The 13,225-nt window shown below is 39.5% G+C and overlaps 2 protein-coding genes across 2 annotated transcripts in view; one reads left to right on the top strand and one right to left on the bottom strand.

Annotated features, from left to right (window-relative positions):
• Positions 1-6,686: 6,686 nt before the first annotated feature.
• Positions 6,687-10,566, bottom strand: LOC131397958 (small ubiquitin-related modifier 2-like). The gene is made up of 2 exons (XM_058531053.1): positions 10,504-10,566; positions 6,687-7,214 (listed from the first exon to the last, which is right to left on the bottom strand). The coding sequence occupies exons 1-2, from the start codon at positions 10,564-10,566 to the stop codon at positions 6,768-6,770; spliced, it is 510 nt and encodes a 169-aa protein (XP_058387036.1). The 3' UTR covers positions 6,687-6,767.
• A 412-nt stretch (positions 10,567-10,978) lies between these two features.
• LOC131396782 (zinc finger protein 569) overlaps positions 10,979-13,225 on the top strand; it is a 48,974-nt gene continuing 46,727 nt past the window's right edge. The window contains exons 1-2 of the mRNA XM_058529178.1: positions 10,979-11,220; positions 12,504-12,665. The gene's annotated coding sequence lies outside the window, so the exon portion shown is untranslated. The remainder of the gene's footprint in view (positions 11,221-12,503; positions 12,666-13,225) is intronic.

The following is a 13,225-nucleotide window of genomic DNA, read 5'->3' as shown; positions in this document are numbered from 1 at the left end:
TCTCCAAAGAGGCCGTCCCCATCACACCTCTCTGCTGGCACTCCATGGCTCCTTACTCTGACTCTATGTCCCCTTAGAACAATAGTGTTTATATTTGAAGTTTTTATTGTCTCCTCACAACAAGTTTCTGTCACCTGACTGTGATTTTGTGAGTTGGTGCATGACCCTTTGATTCTGTCATTGTGTGTGTTTCTGTGAGAGTAACTATGTAAAATTCTTTTGTGTGTTGGGGTGGGCATGCTGCGATTCTGTGACTGTGTGTGCTTGTGTTATTATTGTGTGTGTGACATTTGTGATGTCGCCTGTGAGAATGTGCTATGATAGAAAGGGAATGACTGGTGGAGAGTGGAGTAGGAGTGTGACATGATAGTGTCTGTGACAGACTCTGAGGATTAGACTAATGGATGCGGGTTTCTATGGGGAATTCTACCCTGTGGTATCTGATTAGAAAGCACCTAACTGTGTGCCAGATGCTGAGGTGCTGGGATAGACACAGAGAAAGTCAACTTAAAAATAGTGAGTGGAATATTAGTGAGTTGAAGGGTGACTTTAAGAGGCCTAATATATGTGTAATTGGATAACAAATAGAAACCTGGATCTACACAAAAGAATGAAGAGCCTTGGAGATGGTAACTACAGCGTAAACATGTAAGACTATTTTCTTATTATTTAAATCTCAACGAAAGATAAAGTACTATTTAAACAAAAATAAAAACAATGTAGTTAAGGTTTTATATCTATCCATCTACCTGTATACATACATAGAAGCTAATCGTATGACAATAGCACAAAGGCCAGGAAAAGGGAAGGAAATGGAAATAGACTATTGTAAGGTTCCTATATTCTATGTGATATCACTTGAACGAACACTGTGATAAGTAAAAGAGGTATATTCTAAGCCTTAAAGCAACCACTAAACTAAAAAAACAAAGAGTTATAGCTAATAATCCAACAAAGGAGAGAAAATGGAATCATAAAAAATATTCAGTCCAAAAGAAGTCAGAAAGAAGAAAAGGGAACAAATAACAGACAGGAAACAAATCGCCAAATGGAAGGTTTATATCAATAATCAGATTAAATATAAATGATCTGAACATCCCAATTAAGAGGCACTGAGTGGCAGATCCGGATAAAAAAGCAGGACTCGACCAAATGCTGCCTATGAGAAATTCACTTTAAATATAACTATACCAATAGGTTAAAAGCACAAGGATGGAAAAAGACACACTGTGCTAACGCTGTGTAAAGAAAGCTGGAGTGTCCTCGGCTTTGGAAGTGGATTCTTATTTTTTTATTTATTTTGTGTGTGTGTGTGAGGAAGATCAGCCCTGAGCTAACATCCATGCCAATCCTCTTTTTGCTGAGGAAGACCTGCTCTGAGCTAACATCTATTGCCAATCCTCCTCCTTTTTTTTTCTCCCCAAAGCCCCAGTAGATAGTTGTATGTCATAGTTGCACATCCTTCTAGTTGCTGTATGTGGGACGCGGCCTCAGCATGGCCAGACAAGCGGTGCGTCGGTGCGCGCCTGGGATCTGAACCCAGGCCGCCACTAGCGTGCCCGGGATCCGACCCGGGACGCCAGTAGTGGAGCACACGCACTAAACCGCTAAGCCATGAGGCCAGCCCCGAGGATTCTTAGATGTGACACCAAAGGCATAAGCAACCAAAGAAAAAATAGATAAATTGGACTTCATCAAAATTAAAAACTTTTGTACTTCGAAGGACATTATCAAGAAAGTAAAAAGACAACCTACAGAATGGGTGAAAATATTTGTAAATAATATATCTGATAAGGGTTTAATATCCAGAGTATATAAAGAACTCCTAAAACTCAAGAACAAAAAGACAATCCAATTCAAAAATGAGCAAAGACTTGAATATATGTTTCTCCAAAGATATACAAATGGCCGATAAACACATAAAAAAATGCTCAACATCATGAGTAATTAGGGAAATGCAAATAAAACTATGAGATACCACTTTACACCTACTAGGATGGGTATTATCAAAATAACTGAAAATAAATGTTGGTGAGGATGTGTAGAACTTGGAACCCTTGTACAATGATGGTGAGAATATAACATGGTGCAGCTGCTATGGAAAACAGACTGGCAGTTCCTCAAAAAGCATAGCATAGAATTCCTCTATGACCCAGCAATTCTACTCTTAGGTATACACTCAAAGGAATTGAAAGCAGGGACTTGAACAAATACTTGTATTCCAATGTTCATTGCAGCGTTATGCAAAATAGCCAAAAAGTGGAAACAACCCAAGTGTCCATTGACAGGTGAATGGATAAGCAAAATATGGTATATATACATAAAATGGAATATCATTCAGCCATAAAAAAGAATAAAGTTCTCTGGGGCCGGCCTGGTGGCGTAGCCTTGAAGTTGCTTGCTCTGCTTCAGCGGCCCAGGGTTCGCAGGTTTGGATCCTGGGTGCGGACTTACCCACCACTTATCAAGCCATGCTGTGGCGGCATCCTATATAAAGTAGAGGAAGATGGGCATGGATGTTAGCCCAGGGCCAATCTTCCTCAGCAAAAAAGAGGAGGATTAGCAACAGATGTTAGCTCAGGGCTAATCTTCCTCAAAAAAAAGAAGAAGAAGAAGAAAGTTCTAATACCCGCTACATCGTAGATGAACCTTGAAAAACTTATGCAAAGTGAAATAAGCCATACATAAAAGGACAAATATTGTATTATTCTGCTTAAATGAAATATCTGGATTAGGCAAATTCATAGAGAAAGAAAATAGATTGGAGGTTACCAGGGGCTGGGGAGATGGAGGAATTGGGAGTTATTGCTTAGTGGTTACAAAGTTTCCATTTGGGGTGATGAAGATTTGGAAATAGATAATGGTGGTGATTGCACAACATTGTGAATGTACTTAATGCCACTGAATTGTACACTTAAAAATTGTGGGGCCAGCCTGGTGGCATAGCAGTTACGTGCACGGACTCCGCTTCAGCGGCCCAGGGTTCATATGTTTGGATCCCAGGCACGGAGTGACGTACCACTTGTCAAGCCGTGCTGTGGCGGTGTCCCATATAAAAGTAGAGGAAGATGGGCAGAGATGTTAGCCCAGGGCCGATCTTCCTCAGCAAAAAGAGGAGGATTGGTATCGGATGTTAGCTCAGGGCTAACCTTCCTCACACACACACAAAAAAATTAAAATGGCAAATTTTATGTTATATATGTTTTACAATAATATAAAAATTTAATAATGTAATATACCAAAAATAATTGAATTGTACTGTAAATGGGTAAATTGGTGGTGAATTTAATCTCAATAAAGCTGTTAAAAAAAAAGAAAGCTGGAGTGGCTGTATTAATATCTACAAAGTAGATTTCCGAGCAAAAAATATTACTGGGATAATGAAGATTATTTCATAATAATAAAGTGGTCAGTTATTCAAGAGGCAATAATTGTAAATGTTTATGTACCTAATAATTGCACCAAAATACAAGAAACAAAAACTGATAAAACTGGAAGGAGAAAGAGACAAATCCACAATCATGTCAGAGATTCTAGTACCGCTCTCAGTAATTACTAGAATAAGTAGACAGAAAATCAGTTAAAATATAGAAGATTTAAAAAACACCATCATTTGACCTAATAATTGATATTTATGGAGCATTGCAACCAACAACAGCAAAAAATACTCACTTTTTTCAATTGCACATGGAACGTTTACAAAGATAGAATATATTCTGGGCTGCAAAACAAGCATCTTTCCACAATGAAATTAAATTAGAAATCAATAACTGAAAGATATCTGGATAATTCCCTAATATTTAGACACACACACATTTCTAAATAACCCATAGACTAAAGAAGAAATCAAAAAGGAAATTAGAAAGTATTTTGAACTGAAAGAAAATCACAACACATTATATAGAAATTATGGGATGCTACTGAAGCAGTATTCGGGGAAATTTATAGAACTACATACCTGTATTAGTAAAGAAGAAAGGTCTCAAATCGATGACTTCATCTTCCACTTTAAGAAACCAGAAAAAGAAGAGCAAATTAAACACAGAGTAAGCAAAACAAAGAAAATCATAAAGATCAGAGCAGAAACCAATGAAATAGAAAACAGAAAAATAAAGAAAAATCAATGGAACCAAAAGCTAGTTCTTTGAGATTGATAAAGATGATGAAACTCTAGCCAGACTGATCAGGAAAGAAAGGGAGATAACATAAAATACCCACATCAGGAATGAGAGAGGTGACATCACTACCAATTCTACAAATGTTAAAAGGATAACGAAGTATATCATAGCAACTTTAATCTAATACATTAAACAATTTAGGTGAAATAGAAAGATTTCTTGACAGACACAAACTATCAAGCCTAACTAAAGAAGAAGGAGTCAACTTGAATAGCCCTATATCTATAAAATAAATTGAATTTGTAATTAAAAACCTTCCTACAAAAAACCACCAGGCCCAGATGACTTCATTGGTAAATTCTATTAGATATTTCTAGTTAATTTTAATTTCTATTAAACATTTAAAATTCTATTAAGCATTTAAGGGAGAAATTATAACAATTCTATATAGTCTTCCAGAATAGAGAAAAGAGGGAAATTCTTCCCAACTCATTTTATGAGTTATAGAGACAGAAACATTACTCCCCAAAAAACTGCAGACCAATATCCCTCATGATCCTATTTGCAAAAAATTCTTTTAATAAAATTTTAGCAAATTGAACCCAACAATTTATAAAAATGATCATGCACAATGGCCAAGTGGTGTTTATCCCAGGAATATAAGATTGGTTTAAGATTTGAAGCCCAGTGTAATTCAACATATTAACAAACTAAAAGAGAAAAACAATATTACCATCTCAACAGATGCAGAAAAAGCATTTGACAAAATTCAGCATCCATTCCTGATATAAACACTTAGTGAACTAGAAAAAGAAAAAATTCTTCCTCAATCCAATGAAGGCCATCTACCAAAACCCTTCAGCTCCCATGTCACTTAATAATACAAAACTGAATACCTTCCCTCTAAGATCAGGTACACGACAAAGATATCCACTGTCCGCACTTCTAGTCAATTTTGTATTGAAGGTTTTAGCCAGTGAGATCAGGAAAGATAAATAAATAGCATACAGATTTGATAGTGTAATGAAGAGTCTGATTCCATTTTTTGATGTTTTGCTACTCAAAGGTGCTGTTTTTTAAGAAAGAAGTTTATTTAAACAACAAGATGTTTGACTTGAAGAGAAAACTATCTAGGATTCATTTCTTTTAATTTACCCCTACTTAGATACGGATTGCCCTACATATGACAGCTACATACAAAAACCAAGTTATACTATCAGGGAAATGCAAATCAAAACTACGAGGAGATTTCACCTCACGCCCGTCAGAATGGCTATAATTAACAAGACAGGAAACAACACGTGTTGGAGAGGATGTGGAGAGAAGGGAACTCTCATACACTGCTGGTGGGAGTGCAAACTGGTGCAGCCACTATGGAAAACAGTATGGAGAGTCCTCAAAAAATCAAGGATAGAACTACCATATGATCCAGCTATTCCACTGCTGGGTATTTATCCAAAGAACTTGAAAACACCAATGTGCAAAGATTGCAGCGTTATTCACAATAGCCAAGACTTGGAAGCAACCTAAGTGCCCATCAAGGGACGAATTTATAAAGAAGATGTGGCATATATACACAATGGAATACTACTCAGCCATAAGAAACGATGAAATCCAGCCATTTGTGACAACATGGATGGACATTGAGGGTATTATGCAAAGCGAAATAAGTCAGAGGGAGAAGGTCAAATACCATATGATTTCCTTCATTAAGTAGTAGATAATAACAACAATAAACAAACACATAGAGACAGAGATTGGATTGGTGGTTACCAGAGGGGATGGGGGGAGGAAGGAGGGCGAAAGGGATAATTTGGCACATGTGTGTGGTGATGGGTTGTAATTGGTATTTGGGTGGTGAACATGATGTAATCTACGCAGAAATAGAAGTATAATGATGTACACCTGAAATTTATACACTGTTATAAACCAATGTTACTGCAATCAACAAAACAAAACAAAAAAAACAAAAGAAAAAAACAAGTTATAAAATCGTCCTTGGTTTTACAATGATAAGTGAAAAACATGAAAACTCTCCAGTCGAACAAGGTACGCAAGTATTTTTATGTTCTTTTTTGTGAAACAGTGAGAGTATAATAACTTACTGGAATATAAAGAGAAGAGCCGAAGGAGCAGCTCCCAGCCGCAAACGGAAAGGGAGTATTTTCACAGAACCAGTATTTTTCCCCATCCCATCTCCATCTGATGTCGATCAAAACATACCATTGGCTATTTAGTTTAAAAAAAATATGCTTGTGCACATACACCAGTTACTTCATGTACGATAAAGGAATGGGGAAAGGCAAAATGAAAGACTAGAGAAAACTACACTGTAGTAGTCAGGATGTGGTGGAACCAAACAGCATTTTTCTAATTGAGAATGTCCTCTTGGTCCAGAGGAGCAGTTCTGGAGTAGAGTAGCAGGTTCCTTTTTTTTTCTTTTTTTATAGTTTTATTTATTTATTTTCCCCCCAAAGCCCCAATAGATAGTTGTATGTCATAGTTGTACATCCTTCTAGTTGCTGTATGTGGAACGCGGCCTCAGCATGGCTGGAGATGTGGTGCGTCGGTGCGCGCCGGGGATCCGAACCCCGGCTGCCAGCAGCAGAGCGCGCGCACTTACCCGCTAAGCCACAGCAGGTTCCTTTTTTAGTAGACACCTCTTGTCTGCTGCTGGAACACATCAATTGTATCTTCAGCCTCCATTTCCAACTGAGCAGGTGTGCTTGTTTCATTGATTGGCTCCCCATCAAATTGGAATCTGATCTGCCTCGTTGACAAACCCTGCCATTCACAACAGGCTTTCATTAGTTTATGAAGTGGTGTATGCCTCTTAATCTTAAACTGCCTCACAGGACCACCCTGCTCTGCCACCTTCAAATTAATAGGATCATTGTTCTCAGTCTTGACTCCTTCCTCAGGCTCTTCCTCAGCCGTGGAGAGCTCCTGCGTCTCCTCAGCTGCTGCTTCACCAGGTCCGCACACAAACAGCACTAGGAGCAGCAGACGAAGCTGCACATGGCTTTTAAGGCTCACTCCTCCTTCTTTCTCTTGTGCCCCATATCTGGGCAAGCTCAGGTGCTCCCTCCTTTGGCACTAGCAGGAGATTTAAACCAAGTAAGCCTCTGCCATAAAAACTCCATGCCAATTTCCTTTCCCTGCTCTTGCAAACTATTTGCAGACTTTCTTGGGAAGCCAGCTCTGCTTTCCCTAGAAAGCTTCATTGCGTGAATAAGAAAACGTTTCATACCCTCTTGGCGTGTGTGTGGGGCGTCATCAGTCTCAACATCCCAACCAAATTTGGGGTGGGGGTCCATACCTGCAGATTGGAATAGAAACAGGTACACTAGTCACAATAGATAGGAATAGGTACCACAGTCTTTTTTCACAGATGACATGATCACCTATGTAGAAAATCCAATGGAACCTCCAGAACTCTAGTAGAAATACTAAGTGAGTTTAGCAAGGTAACAGACTACAAGATACAAAAATCAATTGTAATTCTATATACTGGCAATGAACAATTGGAAAATGAAATTTAAAAAAGTACCATTTACAATAGCATCAAAACTCTGAAATACTTAGGAGTAAATCTGACAAAAGATTCATTACCTCTACATTAAAAACTACAAAATACTACTGAGAGAAATTAAAGATCTAGGTAAATGGAGATATATATTGTGTTCATGGGTCATAAGATTCACCATTTGAAAGAGATCAATTCTCCCCAAATTGACCTATATACTCAACACAATCTCAATCAAAATCCTAGATAGGTACACTTCTTTTTGGCATAAATTGACAAATTCCTTCTAAAACTCTTCTAGGTGTTTACCCAAAAGAAATGAAAATTTATGTTCACACAAAAAACTGTACACGAACGTAAGCAGCTTTAGTTATATCAGTCAAAAGCTGGAAACAACCCATATGTCCTCCAATGAGTGAATGGCTAAACGAACTGTGGTATTGCCACGTGGAATACCACTCAGCCATAAAAGGAATGAATTACTTACACATGTAACAACATGTATGAATATCCAGGGAATTATGCTGAGTGAAAAAGCCAATACCCAAATGACATACTTTATGATTCCATTTATGTAATATTCTTGAAACGTGAAAATATAGAGATGGAGAACAGATTAGGGGTGCCAGGCCTTAAGGAGAGCGTTGGGGGCAGGAGGGAAGTGGGTGTGGCTATAAAAGGACAACAAGAAGGATCCCTGTGATGATGGGAATATTCTAAATTTTGACTGTATCAATGTCAATACCCAGGTTGCGACACTGTATATAGTTTTGCAAGATGTTACTGTCACAGTCTAGGTGCCTGGAGAAACTCAAAGGTGGATTTAGAAGCAATTAACTTTTTCCAAGTTGTTTCTTTTCCTTTTGTATGTTAAGGAGATGTAACCACCAGCTATCCTGAAACTGACCAAGCCTCACCACAGGAGCTATGCCCATGACCTTTGCCTTATTTTTAATGCAAAGATCTCTCCAGGAGGAGCTAGGGCCTCATTATGTGGAAGCATGTTTTCCAACTGAGCCTGTGCAAGCGAATACCCGCCTCTCTCTTTTGAATATTCATTCCCCAACTGAAATAGAAGTTCCTGCTTCCCTTTGTTCCAGGACATCATGACTTTGGAAATGATTTCTCACGGCCTCCTATTTGCTGCAAATACACTTTACTTCGTGAGACAACTTCCACTGGTATAGAACTTATTTAAGTCACCAGGTGAGTCCACTTGGTTGGGTAACATTCCCACTGGGGGAAACTGGATACAGTGTACATGGATGTCTCTGAATTATTTCATACAACTGCATGAGAATCTAGAATTACCTCAAAATAAAAAGTTCAAATTTTTAAAAAGCTAGGCCAAAAAGAAAACAAATTCTAAGGTGGTAGACCAAAACCCAACTACACTAAATGTAAATTCACTAAATATGTCAAATTAAAGAGTAAGATTGTCATATTTATTTAAAATAATGCAGTTTAATGAGACACATGAAAAATAAAACAGAAAGGTTAAAATTAAAAGAGTAGAAAAAGATAAACCACGCACTAGCTAAAAGCATGGTGAAGCTATAGTAATATCAAAATAGAATAAGACAAAAAGCAATATTATAAATAAAGGGTAAATTCCTTAATTTCCTGTTGGATCAATCCAACAAGAAGCTATCACGACTCTAAATATGTATCACGCAATAAGAGAGCTTCAAAATATATAAAGCAAAGTTTAACAGAAATAAAAGGAGAAACAGACAAATCTACAAGTATAAAAAATGAAATCAGGAAGCTGGACGGACATAGAACGACCAACTCTGTTCTTTTCTCACCTGTGAATAAAATGATAAGCAAAAATAATTCTTACAATAGACAGAAAAAAATTCACTGTTGGTAAAGACACATGAGACAAATAAGCAAAACTTATTTGGAAGACATGTTCTATGTGGTGTTTGACGGGGATTTTCTTGTCCCTTCCCAGACATGGACTCACACTACTCTGAAACAGTGCCCATTATCATCTAGTGAAAGGAAGGCTATGAAAGGAAGATTACCTTCTACTGCATCCGAGGGATAATTTAGTCCTTGGGGCTTCATAGAAGCTTATGAGCCAGAAGCTTCTCTGATACCTTCAGCGACTACAAGTTCCTGATATTTCGCATGCTGTGGTCTGCAGCTTTTTGTTCTCTTTGCCAACATACCACAGCACAAAAGCGTAGGCTAGTGTTTTCATAGATATTTTCTCCTTTTTAGTCACTATTGCAAAATTATTGCAATGAGTCTTCAACTTTCAATGCCAATTGCTTTTTAATTCTTCTGAAGTCAGAGCAGAACCCCTATGAAATGCTGAAAAAAGAATCAGGTCTTTAGGGCAGGAGGGACACATAGTCTGGTTTGCTAGATTCTTAGGGTTTTGCTCCTGGTTACTTCTCTACTTTCCCACTTAACACTTTTCACTCCTGATGTTGAGGCTACTTTGAATTCTTGACATGAACTTTCATTCGATGGCTCAATGTCTTTGCCTTCTTCAACAATGTCTTTCTAAATTCCCTGTATCACCTTTGTCTATATAACACACATCGGATGTGGGGTAACACAGAGTCAAAAAGCACGGGTGTGGGTGTTTCAGTAAAACAGACTCACAAATCTCTATAATTTCTCCCATTTAATATTTTAGTGACTGGCTTATTGACTTAACTTTGTAAGTTTCAATACTGTAACAAGGGGACAGTCAGAAAAGCAGAAACACACACAAAGAATTCACACAAGCACACTGTCTCTGACAAAACTGCAGGGTCAGAATCAAACGGGCAGAAAAACATACGACGCGACAATGGTCACATAAACAGCTGCGATTTCGCACGATCCCAAAAGTCACTGGACCGCAGAATCTCTCGACCCCATAGAACTCTCCACCCCTAATTCCAGAGCCGAAATCTCCCACATGGTCACACAATGCTACTCCTCCCTTTTCGGACTGCCGCCAGGAGCTTGAGGCTCCGGCTGGCCGGCTTGTCCGGCCACAGGCCCCTGATTTTTCCCCATCTTCACCCGGCTGAAGTCCAGTCCCGGCTGCAGCACGGGCCAGACGGAACTAAACCGACTCAGCGGTGCTTCCTTCACGGATCAGGCATCATAACCCCGGGAAGCCGAAGATTCCAGTCAACTGTAGGGAGGAAGCGACTTTTTGCAGAAAAATAGACGTCGGCCGCGAAGGCCTCTGGGAAATGTAGTCCAGGGCAGGCAAGGTGCGGACCTTTTCAGAGTCTTCTCAGCACCAACTTGCACTCCCAGACTCCGAGTGCCGGGCTCAAGGGAGGCCGCTCCCAAAGAACGCTAGCTGAGCCTCCTGGGCAGATCTGGGCGCCCCTAAATGCCGCCGTTGGTTATTCCCACTACTCGCAAACAGGAAGGCCAGTCCCGCCCCGGGGAGCCGCGGGGGCCTCTGGGAAGTGTTGTCTTGCGCCTAACGGACCGAGGCTTGTGCTGCCTTCGGTCACAGCCGGCGCCGACCCTGGCGGCTCCTACCTCAGCGCGCACCGCTGTGCCCCTTGGGCGACGTTGAGGTGTGGACTGGGGCCTGTGTCCGCGGGCTTGGTGGTGAGTCCTCGGGAAGCCGCGAGTTCCGAGGCCGCGCCTTTTTGTGCGGAGTGAGAGCAGGGCCTGCGGACCCGGTGCCTGTGTTGTTGGAGGATGCCGGGCGGGCTGTGCCCCTCGGGTGCTTCCCGAGGCGGGGGGAGAGGCGTGTGGACGATGTGAGCGTGTGGCACGAGGTGACTGTATTTGCCAGACATTTGTCTGTGACTTAGTGTGGCCGTGAGATCGTGTGTGTAAGCGGATTCTGTGGATGTGCTTTTCCTTTATGTTTCAGTAAGAACGTGGGTGCGAGCTTGCATGACGGTGGGATCGTGAGTGAATGAGAAACCCCGTGGATAGAAGGTCGAGTACGCTGGTGTGTGTAGATTTGTGAGAATGTACCAGTGCTTCATTTCTTCGGTTATGGTAATTGGAAATATATTTTTATACGAGACATCAATAGCCCCAATATTTTATTTTAATATTTATTTATTTTACATTTTGTTTTCGTGTATTAGCCACGTTGTTTTGTGTGCATACTAACTTCATGCTCCTTGCCCCTCACTCCATGCTCCAAATCGCAAAACGCAGAAAAGTTCAAAGAAAACAAAAATCATTCATAGTTCTACCAGCCACTGTTAAAATTTGCTTCCCTTTTTTTACCCCTCTTTCTGTAAATACATACATATGCATTCACGTATTATTATATACGTGCATAATAGCTTAAAAATTGCAGTCACCTTATACATACAGTTCTGTAACCTACCTTTGTCACTTAACAATACACAATTAATATCTTTCCATTTAAACAATTACAAATCTATGTTATCATTTTAAAGGTTTTCATGGTATACATTTTAATGCATTTACCCCTGTTGATGGGTAATTTGGTTCTTTCCAACTTCTTGCCACTGTAAAAGATGTGTTTATCAGCAACTATTTGGTACATGTTATAGTGCAATTTCCTAATTTTTTTTGGCAGGGGGCAGATTCCTAGAAATGGAACTGATAGGTCAATGTATGCTCTTATTAAAGGCTCCCTAAATCTATCCAATTACTCTCCTGTAAGGTTCTAATAACCTGCAGTATTATTGGCATAGTATAAGATTGCCTATATTCAGACACCCTTGATAACAATGGATATCAATAGTACTAGTAATCTTTGTTAACCTCATAGATGTAAAATAATTTAATTTGCAGTTGCTTGATTACTACTGAAGTCAACCATTTTAAAAATCTTTTTTGTGAATTTTGTTTTCTAAAGTATTTTTCTAAAGCAGTGTTCTATTTTCACATTTCTTTTCCAGAATTATTCCTGTATTAAGGATTCATTCATTCATCCACTCACCATTTATTGAATGCTGTCTGTGTGACAGGAACGATTCTAGATGCTTGGGATATAGCATTGAACGAAAGAGACGAACTCCCTGCTATCATGGTACTTTGCTGTGGGCCAGATAATAAATGAGGTAAGTTAAATATAATATATATTAAATAGTGAAAAATTCTAAGAGAAAAAGTAAACCAGGAGCATATATAGCGTTAGGGATGGGAGTTGGAGTCTTAGATGGGGTAGCCAGGAAGGCATCCTGAAAATGTAATAATAAAGATATGAAGGAAGTAAAGGAGCTATTTATGCATATAATTGAGAGAAAGTTATTCCAAGCAGAGGGAACAATGTTGTAAAGGCCCTGAGGTGGGAACCTCAGTGTAACAATGAAGAGGCTGGTGGCTGAAATAGCGCAAATGAGAGGGAGAGAGATAAGAGATGAGAGAAGAATGGTAAGTAGAGGGAAGGAGGGCAGATCAGGTTGGGCCTTGTGGGCCATACTGATGGTCTTAGCTTTTACTCTGAGTGAGATGGGAAGCTGTTGGAGAGTTCTGAGCATGGGAGTGATATTATCTGCTTACAATTTAGGAGGATTGCTTTGGCTGCTCTGATGACAGGACTATGGGAAGAAGAATGGGGGAAGGGAGTGGGGACAAAGGCAGAAGCAGAAAGACCAATTAGGAGACTACTGTAGTAATC

Source organism: Diceros bicornis, chromosome 34 (genome assembly GCF_020826845.1).
Source record: "Diceros bicornis minor isolate mBicDic1 chromosome 34, mDicBic1.mat.cur, whole genome shotgun sequence".
NCBI lineage: Eukaryota > Metazoa > Chordata > Mammalia > Perissodactyla > Rhinocerotidae > Diceros > Diceros bicornis.
This window is presented reverse-complemented; position numbering and strand designations above follow the sequence as displayed.